This window comes from Hyaena hyaena, unplaced genomic scaffold (genome assembly GCF_003009895.1).
Source record: "Hyaena hyaena isolate Hyena2069 unplaced genomic scaffold, ASM300989v1 scaffold_426, whole genome shotgun sequence".
Classification (NCBI taxonomy): domain Eukaryota; kingdom Metazoa; phylum Chordata; class Mammalia; order Carnivora; family Hyaenidae; genus Hyaena; species Hyaena hyaena.
The window spans coordinates 917,398-934,560 of NW_024081061.1; the positions used below are offsets into that span (position 1 = coordinate 917,398).

At 43.9% G+C, this 17,163-nt stretch overlaps 1 protein-coding gene across 3 annotated transcripts in view; it reads right to left on the bottom strand.

Moving 5' to 3' along the window:
- The window catches only part of NRG2 (neuregulin 2), a 185,288-nt gene extending 175,387 nt beyond the window's left edge, over positions 1 to 9,901 (bottom strand). For all 3 annotated transcript variants that reach the window (XM_039252712.1, XM_039252713.1, XM_039252715.1), the window contains exon 1: positions 9,142 to 9,901. In XM_039252712.1, coding sequence (XP_039108643.1) covers positions 9,142 to 9,901 — 760 coding nt within the window. The remainder of the gene's footprint in view (positions 1 to 9,141) is intronic.
- Between the last annotated feature and the right edge of the window lie 7,262 nt (positions 9,902 to 17,163).

A 17,163-nucleotide genomic window follows, 5' to 3' on the forward strand; every position in this document is an offset into this window, starting at 1 on the left:
GGACTACGAAGGGGAAAAAAAAACTGAACAGAAACATAACTGAGAACCAAAATACTACCCTTTACCAAAATGTCTGAAGATACTTTCTATGATTGGTCTAGTCTGAGGTGTCATTTGAGGAACCTTGAAAATTGTCTAGAGTAAAAGTGGTCAGTAGAGAAAGCAAAAAGGATCCACTCACTCTCATCTTTCTTGGCAATAGTCATTAATCAAATATTTATCATATGTTAACTTACTTCCCCCAAAGATCTTACAATCAGGTGAAGAAGATACTGACCCATCAAAAGGTAATTAACAATGCATGGCATTACATGATAAGCGTCATATGTGTGGTACTGGTCATAAATATCAAATGTCTAAAAAAATAATGAGGAATACTTGAGGTTGGGGATGTGTGGTCAGCCCAAGATCTGAGGGTTAATAACACCCACCAGATATTTAGAGGAAGAAGCCAAAGCAAGGAATCATTGTCCTACAATCATTTAAGGAGCTAAGATTCATACTTTCATCAGGTTCCACACATTAATCAATTAAGGAAAATTAAAATTAAACCCCCCAAACTCCAAAACTGGCCCCTGTTACCTGCCCACACCTATACCCCTCTGATCTGGGCAGCCACTAGATCCACACCAACCCAGTACAGAAACCAGGAAAGAGATAATATGAATAGTATAGTGTGAAAGCATCCCCAATGCTGGAAGCCCCCAAATCAAAGCTGGATGAGTCAGGGATCTGTTCTTTTTTGGGGAAAAAAAGAGACACTTTTAGCCATTTGCCAGGGACTTTCAGCAGCTCCTCCTAATAACAGACAAAACCAGTGATAGTCATAGAACAGACCTGGCAGGATTCCAGAACTTGGACACCACAAGCATGTTGAGATTTTGAAAGGGACACTTTAGAGTATAGATCTTAGTCCTAGTCATTCTGTTTGTGAAACAGAGAAAAGCAATATCTATCTGTGGGCTTCTCAGAATATTGATCAACAGAGACCCATGGATACATCAAGACTGATAGCCTTCTTGGGACCTCCATAGGACCAGCATGAACTTCCCTACAGAGAGACCACAAACATAGTCCCTTCTCTCCTCATCTCCTCAAACAACCCAACCCAGTGACTCTTGAGTTGAGATACATAGGTACATCTGGGTTAAAAATACAGTAGTTGGTGAAAATTTCCCCCTTGCCTGCCTTCAGTCTACTTCTGGAACTTAAAATTTTCACTTATTAGTCTTTCTGTTCACATTGATCTAATAAGATTTTGTTAATAATTAATATTTTTTAACATTTATTATTGAGTGCTGTGTTAATCATTCTACATACTCACAGCTATCCTATTAAGTGCTATCACTATCCCCATTTTATAGGAAACTAAGACACAGAAAGAAATTTGCCCAATATCACCCAGTTAGAAAATGTAGAAGATGGTTTCCAAACCCAGGTCTATTTGGCTGTAAAGTCCAAATTATTAGTCATTACACAGTACTTAGTAGACTTTTTTTTTCTTTTAAGGAAGGGCATCTATGAAAAACTTTCAGCTAACATCATACTTCATGGTGAAGGTCTGAATGCTTTCCACCATGACTGGAACAAGGATTTTCGTTCTCACTATTTTTATTCAACGTTGTCCTTGGCAGTGCTAGACAATGGAATAAGGAAAGAAAAAGAAATAAAGGCAAACAGGTTAGAACATAAAAAGGAAAACTCTTTTTTTACCCACTGACAACATAGTCATGGACAAAGAGAAAAATCCTAAGAAATCTACCAAAAAAAGTCACTGGGACTAATAAGTGAATTTATTTAGGTCATAGGATATGAAGCCAATATTTTATTTGTTTATATTTATTTTTTTTATTTTAATGTTTATTTTATTCTTGAGAGAGAGCACACACACAAGCAGGGGAGGGGGGAGAGAGAGAGAGAGAGAGAGAGAGAGAGAGAAAGAGAGAATCACAAGCAGGTTCCAGGCTCTGAGCTGTCAGCACAGAGCCCGACATGGGGCTCGAACCCACGAACTGTGAGATCATGACCTGAGTCAGAGATGGACACCCAACCAACTGAGCCACCCAGGCACCCCACAAAGTCAATATTTTAAAAATTATCTTCCTGTATGCTAGCAATTAATAACTGGAAAACAAAATTAAACAAAATTACCCTTCACAGTAGCATCCAGAAAACATGAAATACTTAGGGATAAATTTAACAAAATATGTGCAAGACCCTTCACTGATAACTACAAAACATGACTGAACTGCTCTTAACGTAAGCCTTCAAAAACTACTTCCATAATGACAAATAAATTCATCAGCCTAACATTCAAGACACGTGAAAATGTGACCCTCATCCACCTCTCCAGACTCCTTTTCCAGTTCTCCCTTTCATTCTGGTTAATTTGTATTCTACAGATATGCCCCTCTGCTGAAGAGAATGATGGCTCTCTCTGCATGAAATCAATGTAATCAATCAATTCATCTCTCTCTCTCTCTCTCTCTCTCTCTCTCTAAATCACCTCTACCTCAACTATCCCTGGCTATTAGAATCCCATCTCAAAGTACTTCTCCAAGAAACTGTCTTTAATCCTTTATCTGAATATGATCTTTTCCTCTAAGCTGCTTGCCCTCCTCCCCAAATCACTATGCTGGTGTATCTTACGGCATTTATCATATTCTGGATTGAACTGCTGCTCTATCTTTGTACTTGTAGACTGTAAACTCCTTGATGACAGGGACTGTGTCTGATACAACTACCCAGAAAGGACCTAGCTCTTTACACAGAGCACATGTATTTGCTGAAGCAAGCATTTGAAAGATGGAATTGAAACAAAACTCTTTTTAGCAATACAACTTCAGTAATACCAAAATGCATCTCTGTCATAACCGAATTCATGATACCCTGACTCTCCTGGGGGCTGAACCAGGTATTTAGCCAGGTGGTGACTTCCCTCTCACTCAGTTCCAAGGAATGTTAGATCAGTTTGGCTTCTGTTAGTTGGGCCAATATCAAGATCAAGACCAAGTAAAACATCCTAGCCTAAAGGACAAAGACAGATCCTCAGTCTGAATAAACAGATCAGGGAGGGAAAGAGGAGGGGGAAGCCAATGTCATCAGCACAAGGCAGGAAATCTATGAAGGTAAAAGAGAGGCACTAAAGATTCTGTTTCTGAAAAAAGGGTAATAGGAGGCCTGAACGTCACATCTTGGAGGGCTGTGTCGTTGTATACAGAAGTCTCTAGGATATCTGTGCCTCTGCCACCCTGGAAACATCTGCAAGGGTAAATGGACTAGTAACCACCTCCAAGCCACCCCAGGAGGCAAGCAGCACAGTCAGGTCCAGAGCAGAGGCAGAGGGAGGAGCTAACAGTCTCTGTCCCAGAGAAGGTCCCTGGGGAGGTGACTTGACTCTCACTGCAAGTACAGAATGGGAAAGGAATGTTACTGTAGAATGGAGCGCATATACCACACTTGGCCAGAGGCAACTCGCCAGAGAAAGTAGGCTCCTTAACTTAACCTCGTTTTCTAATTACCGAAAAACATCACAGCTGATTAACAGCAAATGTTCTTAGTCAACACGAATCTCTGTCTTTTTACCCCAGATTGGCAAAAGCTCCCAGCTCTTTGCCTGAGTACAGCATGTCCTCTTTCATGTCATCCTAATGCCTTTTAGTCATCTTCCAGGTTTCCTACAGTTGCTATAGCCTTACATGGAGCTTTAGTTCACAAAGATTTACCTGTGTGCACTGTTGTTTTTAAAGGAGTCTAATTTCACAGACTTGTCATTATTTAGCACTTCTCATTCACAGTCAATTCACTTTCCCCAGATTTCTACAGTGTTCCCTATATCATCTCTTGAAATTCATAAACTGACTTTATTTATATGTGCTAATTCCAGTAAATGAATAGGAGGGGAGGGTTAATTCACTAGAAACAAGTAAGATAAAAATCCCCATTTCACAGACAATGGTCCAAACTCCAAATCTGGGGAGAAATGTTTACGTTTGGTTCAAATTATACTGCCACCACTTCAGATTTTGAAAAGAAAGACCCCAGAACAAGTTGTTGAAGAGACTACACAGGGGAAAGTTCACTGATACTAACATTCCTTTTGCAAATCAATGCACAAAATTGCCAAATGCCAGTAAGCCACCAGGATTTAGAGGGTTAAAATCTTCCACTGTTAGATTTCCATATTTGTTTTGGACTTATGTATTCGAGTGTCAATTCCCTGATCCTCTGAAATTTTAACACTACATTCAAATTGGTTATCTTAAAACATACTTCAAAATAGTATTCAAGTGGCTAGTCCTAGAATTTACCAGCTGTACAGGAATACAGTCAAAATCAAATTCTTCATCAACAACTGAAGTCTTCGACTTGGCCTCTAAATGAAAATCAAAGCAATCATGCACTGTGGAGTTTTCTCTTTCCACATACGGAATCATGTGATTTCTCACATGGATTCTGTTGTGAGATTATCAAGAATGTGAAACAGTGGGAATTGCTGTACCGGAAGAGCTATGGCTCTAAAGCTCAGTGGCAAATCTTTGCATCTTTCCTTTGAGTGTCCCAGTTAAGATTCATCACAAAATTCACTGTCACAGAAAACTTCTTAAAAGCAAAGTATCTGGAAAACAATTTGGTATTTTCATTCCTGATCCAAGGGTTACAGACACACACACACACACACACACACACACACACACACACACCCCTATTGCTTGGGAAGAATTTACCATAATATTGACTTACTGGCAAAATTAACATTCTCCATCTTTTAAGAGAAAAACATAAGACTTCTTTGACAAACATTTTACTTTTAGAGAAATACACATTTCAAAAATATGTCATTTTTCAATTGCCTTAGGAATAGGTAGCTGAGGGAGAGACTTTTCACCTCGTTTTCTTTTTTATTTTTTTAAGCCCGACATGGGGCTTGAACTCACGATCCTGAGATCAAGACCTGAGCTGAGATCAAACGTCAGACACCAGGCACCCCATCCACCATATGTTTTTATGTCCTTTCTGAATTGAGGCATATAAATATTTTACATATCCAAAAAGCTAAGCACAATTTTATACGGCAAAAAAGCTAACAATGCATTTACTATTAGGAAATAAAATGAAAATGTCCTAGATAATAGGATAGTAAAGATAGTAAAGAGTACTGGGATCAAGAAGTTAGTCACCTAGTTAGTTAATACGCCACCCTCTCTAGCTCACAAAATATTTGTGAATTCAAACTGTTAGTTGTTTTATTTTCATTGAAACACAAGGGCGAGGGAGTGGTAATCTACTCTCCAAAAAGAAAAAAAAAGAGGGTCCTCTCCAGCAAGACCTTTATTTTCAACACAGTTTAAATCCCATTAACACTAATCAGCACAGTGATTAAGCACATTGTGGTTAAGTACTCTAGTTGATAACTACTCCTTTGGAAAAAAGGTTCCCATAGCGACAGGTAAAGGCTATCATCAAACTGAGCTTTTGAGACTTGGTGTCACAGATCAGAGTTCAGATTGTTTTAGTATTAATCTGGAGGCTTGCTTTTGTAACTTCACTTGACTTCATTCATTCAAAAGACCCTTGGAGGGTCCCTCTATAAACCAGCACAGTACCAACATCGGGACCAGAAGAGGTGGAGAAGGACCTCGAAGATAAAGTATGATTCCCACCGCCAAGGGCAGTCTGCTATGGAAAGCAGCCACTGAAAGAACGAATGACTTTATGATAGTAATGCTACCGCTAAATCTATAACCAAGCCTTGTCCTCACCACTATGGATGGTCAGTTTCTAGTCTAGTTTCACTTTCCCATCTTCAAGCTGCAGCACAGCTGGGTTTCCAGCTGGCTGGGGAAGAAAAGATTCTTTAAATAAACAGCATTTTAAAAATATGCAGTCACTTTTGCTTTACTGAATTTTGTGAACCACCTTCCTCTAACATGTGACTCTGGTCGTCAAATTAATTAAAAATTATCTGAACGAATGCATAATGCCCCAGGAATTCACCTTTTCCATCTTTAACAGCAAAGAACACTATACATTGGAAGAAAAATTGCAAGTCAGAAAGTCCCAAAGGAAGAATGATCTTTGTGTGTGTGTGTGCGTGTGTGTGTGTGACACTATCAGCTGTGTCTATTCAACAAGGAAACAGCAATTCAGTGATAACAGTGATTATACCCAAATATATGCAACCATCGTTAAAAATGCAGGACTGTTTGCAGAACAGGATGCCTTGTACAGAGTTGCTAATCTTTAAGACTCCTTTCTAATTCTTTTCTTCTCCCTTCCACAGAAGGCACAGAAAACACCTCCATGTATGCAATCTTCCAGAGGTAGTAATTTTGGATGAATGATACACATGAGATCTATAAAAATACCCCTCTGACACATACTGCTATCCCAGCCAGATTTCACATGCTTCAAATCGATATTATACAGTTGGCGGTGAAATTAGCCATTATGAGGATCTTCTAGAAAGGGTCCAGTATGACCCCTCACTGATGCTACTGAGACATTTGCTAACTTTTAAGCTCAGTATGACTCTATATGGTATATTATCCCAAAGTCCTGGCCCACCAAAACACACCTTTGTAGATGATCTCCCCAGGAACCATACCTCTCTGAATCCAGACACATTCCGAGCTGAAACTGCCTAAACAAAGTAACAATTCAACCACAGTTGCTCAATATAACCGCCATCATGACAGTTTCTGAGTGCCAGTTTCCCTATTTTGCAATGGGCAGATCTGCTCCAAGGAGAAAATGTTCCCAATGACCCTGTGGCCCAGAGGGCTTTCTTTAGAGACAGAAAACAGAAAATGAATTTGTTAGTTATTTCCTGCTGAGCACAAGGAAGGTGTTGTGGTTAGTTAGGATGATTTTGTTTCCTCATTTAATACACCATCACCAGTGCACGCTTTCTGCTTTCTTTAACCCCGTCGTCAAAAAAAAGAAGATGTAGTTTATGCTCTTCGGTCACACAATCACCAGTTCCACAAGTTTCCTCTTACAAATAACGTTCTTTGATTTCTAATCCCCTTATATAAAGCCCCCCACCGGAACTGACCCAGATCTATATGTTATCAATGCAAAGCAAAAATATTTGTATTTCTGAAGTGTTTACTTCCATACTCAGTCTTGCTCCTTGATAATTTGCAGTGTGAGAGGGCCTTCTCTTTAGCACGGATTGCAGGATCTTCTGAGCACTATTCTGCCCATGCTATTTCAATAATAGGAGGTGATTATAACCTCAAAGCAGGCATTTCTGACCTCCAAATCCTTCCTGATCACACATTCAACTATTAAACTTTGAAACTCTCACTAAAACAAGCAAGGCATAATTGCCAGGAGGGAAGGGGTAAAGGAGGAGGAGGAAGACAAGGGATTATCTGACAATGACCATTGGGTCTCAGTGGACCAGACTAGGGATTATGTGGTGATGTGCCCTGTGCATATTGAGGAGCAACTCACCGAAAACCAAAACAGAAGCTGTCCTTGGACAAGGTTCAATAAATGTTTTTACCATCTATTTCCCAGTGCATAATATAGTGCCACAGCTCCTCACAGGATCTCAGACAAAATACTTAACAGAATAAAAAATTAGAAATTCTTAACTGGCCTCAATTTGTCATCATAAAACATTTAAGACATTAAAGAGCAGTCAACAATATTCGTAGAACAATGTCAGAGAGAGAAACTGCTGTTACCACCAAAGTTTTTTCCTCCTTATTAAGATAATTCAAGATTCTTCTGATTAAAGAGATTAAAGCTCAACATAATGCCAAGATATACCGCCAATACTAAATTAAAATTTGTCTCCTGAAGGACAGGGGTGGGGGCAGGGGTAAGAGAAGGAAAGCTTCCAAAAGTCAAAGGCATTGATCTAGAAAGATGAGGGCAGCAAAACTTCCTATGAGCTGTTACACATTCTTTGCTTCTCAAAGCCTATCTAGAACCAATTGGTAAACTGGTAAACATGCCAACTTCGATGACAGTCCAGGACATCTGTCACAATTCAGTGATTACACAGCTCCGAGTCACACAGCAAGCACCAAATGCAGCCTTAGTTGGGACAAAATGAAACCTCAATATGAATTAGCACAAGATAAGCTAACACCAAATACTCCAGTATAGGGCCGATTTGGTTTGAAATATCTTAATGAGAAGTAAGTACTGGGTGCAGGGATAAGAAACAAAAGCCCTTAAACTGATATTGCTTGTATTTTTGTCATGGGAGACCTCCACTCCCGGCTACAGAGACCTAGAGATTTCAGTGTTGTGTTTCCAATCACCTGCGTTCCCGTGCAGCGCCCAAAATCATGAAGATGAGAGATGCAGTCAACACATCCTGCCAGTAAGATGTCAGAGCTTGAACTTACAGCATTCAGCAGAAGTAAGTTACTCTATTTCATTGTCATCACCATCAACAGACCTAGTGAAATCTCCCAGAAACAGCCAAAAGAGGAGTCTGCTCGCTGGTCCTGGAGGTTAAGAGAAAGCTTTGCTAACTGTTTAGCAAAGACAGGCAATCGCAATGGAGAAAACACACGAGCCACATGGAGGACGGAAAACAGTAGCAGAAAAAGTCCAACTCTGTCTGCGCCAGCGGTGTGGATGAGCAGAACCCGGAGCCCAGGAGAGGAAGGAGGGGGCGGGGGCCATCATTCCCTAGGAGAACTTGTAAGCGGAGGCCTTCGCAAGCTGGGAGTCTGCCCAGCGGCTCCTGCAGACCCTCGCCAGCCTGAGCAAGGCCCATGGGAGCAGAGCGGGCAAGGCCGCCGAGAGTCACTCCTGACTCACTGAGCCTCGGGCCAGCACCGCCGGGACTTCTCCGTTTTTCCTGCCGCTACTGGGCTATGATGGCAGCTTTCCAGCTCCACTTGCCATACATCAGCCGCAGATCGCTGCTGGCACAGGCCAGCGCCTTCCCCCGCCCCTCGCCCCTGGCACACTTTGAGCCCAATCTTCCTTCTCCCCAACCTCAACCCCCTCACCCACCGGTACCAGGCGCCCTGCCCAGGGGCGGCCCCACCCCCCCAGCAGCCCGGCGCTGCCAGGCCTGGGCACCTGCAGCACCTCTCCGCCCCACCCCCCATTCTCCACCACCTCTCCCCTCCCCCCTTTCTCCAGCAGAGGGTGGGGGCGACTCACCGCAGTCAGTGCACAGGATCTTGCCCACCTCTTTCTTGAGGTTTTTGCCGTTGGTGTCGATGGGGGCAAAGGCCGTCTTAAATACTAAGGGCTGCTCCGTGGGCTCCAGGAAAAAGATGTAGCGCTGGTTCCTTTCGAGCGGCGCACAGGAGCCCACGCTGATCACCTGCTCGCGCTGCAGCCCCCCGCTCCGGAGCGGCCACTTGTCCAGCACCTTCACCAGCGCCACCCGACCCGAGGCGGGCGGCTCTCGGGTGCTGTTGGAGCTGGAGCCGCCGGCCGGGGCCAACCCCTGTACCTTGCCCTCCACCACCACGGGTGCCTTATACGCCTGGTCCTGCACCGACTTGAGGCTAGGCGAGTAGCAGGCGAGCGACACACCGAAGAGCAGCATGGAGAAGCCGGGGGCCGGGTCGCGCCTCATGCCGCCGGCGGCTGCGGCTCGAGAGCGGGCGGCGGCTCTCCGGGCTGCGGGGCTGCGGGGCTGCGGCTGTTGCGGCGGCCGCGGCTCTGGGGGCGCAGCGGGACGGGAGATGCTGCTGTTGCTGCTGCTGCTGCTCCTGCTGCTGCTCTCGCTGCTGCTGCTGCTGCTGCTGCTGCTCCTCTCGCTGCCGCTGCTGCTGCCGCTGCCGCTGCTGCCGCTGCCGCTGCTCTCGCTGCTGCTGCTGCTGCTGCTGCTGCTGCTGCTGTCGCTGTAGCTGCTGCACCGAGCCTTCTCCAGTGGCGGCGGCGGCAGCGCTGAGCAGCAAACCTGCCGCATCTGGCCAGGCCATTTGGGGGGCTCCGCCGCTCCGCCGCCGCCGCCTTGGGAGGGGAAACAGAGCCCGCTAGAAAACCGGAAACAGCGTTACGTTAGCGCCTTGTAGCCCTCCACCGGCAGCCCGGGGAGGCGGCCCGGCTAGGGCAGGGGGCAGGCGGCAAGCGGGCCGCGATGCGCAGCGCGGAGCCGCGCGGCGCTCCCACCCTGCGCGCCAGGACCTGGAGGAGGATGCGGAGAATAGGACGCCCGCCCACTTGCTCTCTCGCGCCCCCTCTACCCCCGGACCGAGCGAGGAGCGCGGCTTCTGCAGGGGAAGCTTGGGACTGCACTGCTTTAGCGCCCGGCTTCGGGGCCCGCAGCGGCGCGGGAGGAATCGTGCTATCTCCGTTCTGGGGATTTATGGGCAGGACAGTGGGGCAGTGTGTGACAGGAGCACGGAGTAGAGATAAGGGATTCTGGCACCGTCCTGTGAACAGGGGAGTGGGACACAGGGTGTGTCCCTGCCTTTTGGCCATCGGCTGGAGAAGCCAGGGAGATTTCCACGCTAGGTGTGGCGGGCCAGCCCTCCACCTCCTGAGTTGTCCCCTTCCTTGAGAGGACCCTAGAGGCCGGCCCCTAATCGAGCCCACGTGTTCGGCCCTGCCAACGCCTAGTGAGCTCTAGAGATTTGAATTGGGATGGGGAAGGATTCCAGTCCCATCGTTTTTGGAAAGAGTTAGGGCTACGTGGAGTCTTGCCTCGGCATCGAGGACGCCTAATGCCACCAGAGTGGTGGCTGGGAGGGGGTCCCGTCTCCAAGACTCTGGGCTTTCTGCAGCGGCTAGACAGGGCCGGGCTACACGCTGGACAGCCTCACCTTCTTTTAAAAAGCTGTTCCCTAAGGGAAGCAGGGAGCTTCTTGGGAGCCAGCTTGAGAGCCAGAGCCTATCAGGGCCAAAGGCTGCTCCATAGGAAAAGGTTTCTTTTTAAAAGTCTGGTGCTTGCAAGAGGCAGAAGAGTTTGATCCACTGGAGCTGGCATCTCATTTTAAAAAGCAAATCCACGATCCAGTTTCCTCCTATGAAAAAGGATCTAGGGAGTTTTCAATACCCAGCTTATTCTTACATCCTTGAAGGATGTGGAACTCAGGAATTCCACTCAGGTCTTGGAGAATTTTATCCCTGCCTGGGCCCCGCAGGAAACCAGCCCAGGGATGTCTGGCTTAGGCTTGGACTGCTATTCTGGAAAGGAAGGATGGAGCTAAACCTTTCCTGCTAGCTGTTTAAGAGACACCTCAAACCTAATGTATCCAAAGCCAACAGCAATTTTCCCCCACCCCACTCCAAATGTGCTATAATTGTTAATGTCAGTATTTTATATTTGGCTACCTGATCCCTTCAAATAAGTCCCTTAGTCTCATCTTACTTTCCCCTCATCCAACCAATCACCACTTCTTCTGCTCTAACTTTTAAAAAATCTCCAGTGTATCCTCTCCAGCCCCCTTGTGACTGCCTGAGGTCCAGGTGCTCGCCATTTCTCACCTGGACCACCGCAACACCTCCTAACTAGTCTCTGCGCCATTTGCCTCATCTCCCTCCTCCCAACCTACCACTGTCAGAGTCATCCTTCTAAAAATAAAATGTAAATATGAGTTGTCCATGCCACTGCTCTGGGGAGTCAAGTCCACGGACTCTTCAGCATGACTCTTCATGAGCTCCCTCTACCTCACCAGCTCCATACCCTGGGAGCCAACCCACCACCCTAGGAATCCTCAGCACAACGAACTGCTTGTTGCCGTGCTTTGGCATATAATGTCTCTTGTGTCCAGAAGCCTCACCTGAATCTTGCCCATCTGGAGTACTATTCTTTCCCTAAGGCCCTGCTCAGTGTTATACCTCATCCTTCCTTTCTACACATCTACCTCCGTCCCCAGCACCATATGATGGAATTAATCACTTCCTTCATGTAGCCATGTGCTTCATACATATTACTGTCACGGGACTGACCTGTACTAAAAGCAGCTGTTGGTGGGTCTGCCTTAGACCCATCAGACCAGGCACCATAACGGCAGGGACTATGTCCTTCTAGTCTTTGGAGCACTATAACACAGTGCCTGGCATAGAATAAAGATCGGCAAATCTTCGGTGAAGAAAGGAGGGAAGGAAGAAAAGAATCAAAAGTCAGCTCTCTTAAAGGCATCAGGCCACTCTTGTTGGCCCCTTCAATGTTCCCCTTTACATTTTCATAGTTTGCAACCTCCCACATCACAGAACATCACTGTAAGGAATATTGCTAACTTCACCCTCCCATTTTTCAATGGAACACACAATCCCAGGGAGGCAAAGGGACTTACTCAAGATCACCCACGGCCAGGACTGTGTGGAGTCTTCCGTTTCTGAGACAAGAGTAGTGGTAAAGATCTTGTGCTCTGGGGTCAAGGAGAGCTGGGCTTCAAACCAATTTTGTAATTTACTAACTTTGGGATGAGCCTATTTTTCTCTCTAGGCCTTAGTTTCTTCATCTGTAGAATGGAGATCATCCTAGGGTTTACCCCATAAAGCTGGGTTTTTGCTCACCATATACTTAATAAATATCCAGTTGCATGGCTCCTCTGTGCCAAGCACTGAGGCACACTACTGGCCACTGGATGTACTATAGGGAGCCAAACTGACACTTCCTTGCTCTTAAAGGCTGTACTGTTGGGAAAGGCAACAGTAAACAGGTAGACAAACAGGTAACTAATTACTTGTAGAGCTTTGTCTCCTGAAGGAAATAAACAGGATGAAATGATAAGGAATAATAGAAAGGGGAGAGGGCAAGTATAGTTGGATAATAGAAAACTTCTCTGAAGAGATAACACTTAAGCTGAGAAAAGAAGAATTTGAAGGATGTGGATTATATGTGCATATATGTATAAATATGTATAAAGTGCTTAAAACAATGCCTGATACAGAGCAAGGGCTGAAATTAATGTTGAATATTACTGTTAACTTTCTTATACCAGTGGTTCCCAACTTAGAGCTGAGAATCTCTAAGTGATGTGTAGTTAATGTACACTTGGACTTTCTGTATATTAATAGATACATTCAACTTTTCAACAGTAGATGCCACTGTGATGAATAAAAACACACATCCTCTCTCCTTTTTTCACAGACCCATTTTAAAGTATAACAAGACATGGGGTGCCTAAGTGGCTCAGTTGGTTGAACATATGACTTTGGGTCAGGTCATGATCTTGTGGTTCTTGAGTTTGAGCCCCATGTCAGGCTCTGTGCTGACAGCTCAGAGCCTGGAACCTACTTCAGATTCCGTGTCTTCCTCTCTCTTTGCCCTTCCCCTGCATGTGCTCTGTCTCTCTCTCTCTCTCTCTCTCTCTCTCTCTCTGTCAAAAATAAACAAACATTAAAAATAAAGTATAAAAAGACATTGCTAAGTATGAAGAACAGTGGAAAGATATGCTATCATTTTGTCTTGTCTTAAAGGATAAATATGTAAGTATTTGTAAAGCATAGATTACCTTTGAAAGGACACAGCAGAAATTGAAACAACAGTGGGCTCTGGGAAAGACACTGAGTGACTGAAGAGTGAAAGTACTATGCCCTTTTGTACTGTATGAATGTTATATCAGTCTCCCATGTTACCTATTTGAAAAAAATATTTCAGAGGATCCTCTAATTTAATACTGTTTCTATTTTTTATCGCATGTATTCTCAATCAAAAGCTACTTCAGGGATGCCTGGGTGGCTCAATCAGTTAAGGATCTGACTTTAGCTCAGGTCATGATCTCACTGTATGTGAATTAAAGCCCCACATAGAACTCTGTGCTGACAGCTCAGAGCATGGAGGCTGCTTCCTATTCTGTGTCTCCTCTCTCTGCCCCTCCCTGCTCGTGCCCCCCCCCCTCTAAAATAAATAAACATTAAAAAAAATTTTTTTAAAGCTACTTCAAATAGGACTTTTATTATGTGGGATTCCTTGAAAAAAATGTTTTGGACTTAAAATGAAAGTCTTATGCTAAAAAGGGCTGGGAATTATTGCATTACAATTTTACCCTCTTCAGGACAAAAGGTAAGTTTTGAGATCCCAGCAGACTACTAGAATTCCTGTGGCCACAGAAAATGGGGACATAGACAGAGACTTCGAAGGGGAAGAGAAATACCTGTCCAGGTTTCCTCAAGGTGTAACGTATATGAGGATAAGCTTCCAGAATTAGCCTCAAGCCTTTAGTATAGAAAAAGAGGGTATTTGGTTTCCTAGAAGGGCACACTCAGCTGGCTCTTTCCTGGGGATCAAAATGAAATAGTATGCATCTTTTAGAAAATAAATCTTAATTGGGCACCTGGGTGGCTCAAGTGGTTGAGCCTTTAACTCTTGATTTCAGCTCAGATCATGATCTCACTATTGGTGAGTTCAAGCCCTCTGTCAGTCTCTGTGCTGACAGCGTAGAGCCTGCTTGGGATTCTCCCTCTCTCCCTGTCTCTCTGCCCCTCCCCTGCTTTCTCTCTCTCTCTCAAAACAGATAATTATACATTTAAAAATTTAATAGGCAAAAAAGAAAATAAATCTTGATATTCTGAACCTACTAACTATTCATCATAAATTGATAATAAAAAATAATAGGTGATTTATTAATGGTCTATTGTATGTCAGGAGCTTCATGTTTATACTTCCATACCTCAACAATTTTGCATTTTACAAGCTGAAGAGACTTGCAGAGGATTAATAACTTGCTCCAATGACAGAGTTAGAATTCCTATTCAGGTTTGACGTTGCTAGAATGTTTCCTTTGTGCATACCACTGCCACATCTCTCTGCCTTACCCAGTTGTCCTCGGAGAGGTCCCTACTCTCTCCCAGCTACTTCTACCAGTGGCAGACTATCTGAAATGTGTACCACTGGAGATCAAAGGGTACATTGTACAAAGAGAGGCAACATTTTACAAAAAGATGAAGAAAATTGAGACACTGCGAGAATTTAAGTGTCTTTCCTAAGATCACAAAGACTACTAATAGGGCCAGGACTTATCACAAACTCAAGCTCACACTTTTGGGAGGCTTTTTTATTTGTTTTATTTTTTCCCCTTAATTTTTTTTTTTATGTTTTATTTATTTCTGAGAGATACAGACAGCGTGAGCAGGGGAGGGTCAGAGAGAGAGGGAGACACAGAAACTGAAACAGGCTCCAGACTCTGAGCTGTCAGTACAGAGCCCGACACGGGGCTCGAACCCACGAAACGTGAGATCATGACCTGAGCCGAAGTCGGACGCTTAACCGACTGAGCCACCCAGGTGCCTCTTTCCCCTTTATTTTTATCTCTTCAGCTTTATTGAAGTATCATGGACAAAACTGTACTATAAAGTGTAAAAGCCAATAATTGTGTGTGTGTGTTGTAAAAGGGTTCCTATAATTGAGTTAATTGACATCTCACATATTTATTTTCTGGGTAAAAACACTTAAATTCTACTCTATTAGCAAATTTTAATTATACACTACAGTGTTACCAACTATAGTCACCCTGTGTGTTTTAGATCCTAAGAGTTTATTCATTTTATAACTGAAAGCATAAACTCTTTTGCCAATCTCCCCACCTTCGCCCACTCCCCAGCTCCTGGCAAAAACCGTTCCATTCTGTTTCTGTGAGTCTGACTTTCATTTTATTTTATTTTATTCTTTTGTTTTGTTGTGTTTTAAGATTCCACACATAAATGACACCATGCAGTATTTGTCTTTCTGTGTCTGGCTCATTTCGCTTAATATAATGCCCTCCCGGCTCACCCCTATTGGGGAAAATAGCAGAATTGTCTTGTTTTGCAAGGCTGAATAATAATAATTTTCTAAAGAGTGATATATCCCATCTTTATCCACTCATTCTTTGGTGGACATCTAGGTTGTTTCTGAACCTTGGCTATTGTGAACAACACTGCAATGAACATGGGAGTGTATGGATATATGTCTGTAAGATCATTGTGTTTCTAGTGGATCAAGCTCACATTTTTGAACAGAACAACCCGGAGAAATGGAAAGCCAGACCTGTTGACTACACCATGGCTCCCCACCAGGTTGTGAAAAAAACTGGTTCATGGTAGCAGTGGGCTGTGTCACTATATAATAATCACTGAGAATAAAAACAGAAGTAGACAGAATGGTATAGACATTCTGAATTCGAGATAGAACACCCACATGAAAAGCTTGGCTTCTTCTCCCAGATCCCTCCTACACAAGATGGGCTTCTTCCAGCTTTAGCCGATTCAGTGGCCAGAAATGGCCACTGAACCAGGTTACACGAGTCACTACGACCAAGAGAACTGGCTTGTGGAGATGTGTCTGGCTTTTATGTGGTCGCTGAGTCTCACAAATCCAGCCAAACACTGCAGGGCAGTCTCATTTTCTAAATAAAGACATTTTGTAAACTTCTTTTTTCTCCTTTTGAGATCTGTTTTCTAAATTTGGCTTCCAGAGTCACTCTCAGGTTCTGTGTGGTTAATTTCTTTTCCTCCAAGGATTTTCAAACAAGGGACTAAATAGAAAACAGATACTGAGAATCTGAGAATATTAGCGCTAGCATCAATGTAGCCCGATGTCTTCTTTTCTCAGAGGTAGACAGAGGCCACAGAGATGATCTGGTGTGCTCGAGGTCACACAGCTTAGTTAGTGGCGGAAACAGCACCAAGACCACAACGCCTTGCCTGCTTTGTGCTGTTTTGTCCAGGGTTCAAAATCGTGGCTCTGCCCCTGATAGAATGTGAGCTCCAACAGGTCACTTCACCTTTCTAAGCCTTGGTCTCCTCCCCCACTAATACTGGGATAATGATGGATCTACCTCTTAGGGACTTTGTGAGGATTCAATGAGATAATTCATGCAAAATGCTTCACAGTATCTGGCACAGAGTAACTAACTGGCTAAGAGTGTAGGCAATGGGCTCAGACCGTCTACGTCTGAATTCCAGCATCACCGCTTGCTTAGCAGATTTTTTGGCTGAGTTACTTAACTTCACTCTGTCTCTATGGCCTCAGCTGTAAAGTGGGTAAAGTGATAATAGGTTCTGCCTCATTACGATAGTTGTGAACCTTAAATATAATAATCTCCGTCGCCTACTTAAAATAATGCCTGGCACATGTTAGCTATTATTAGAATAACCCCTTTTCTTATTTTAAGTAGCTAGACTTTACCCCAAATTCGGTGGTTTTGAAACCACCCATTCTCCTCTGTTTTGAACGCATGCTAAAATTCTTAAGAGTAGAGCCTGGTGTTTGTTTGTTTGTTTCATTATTTATGAAAACTC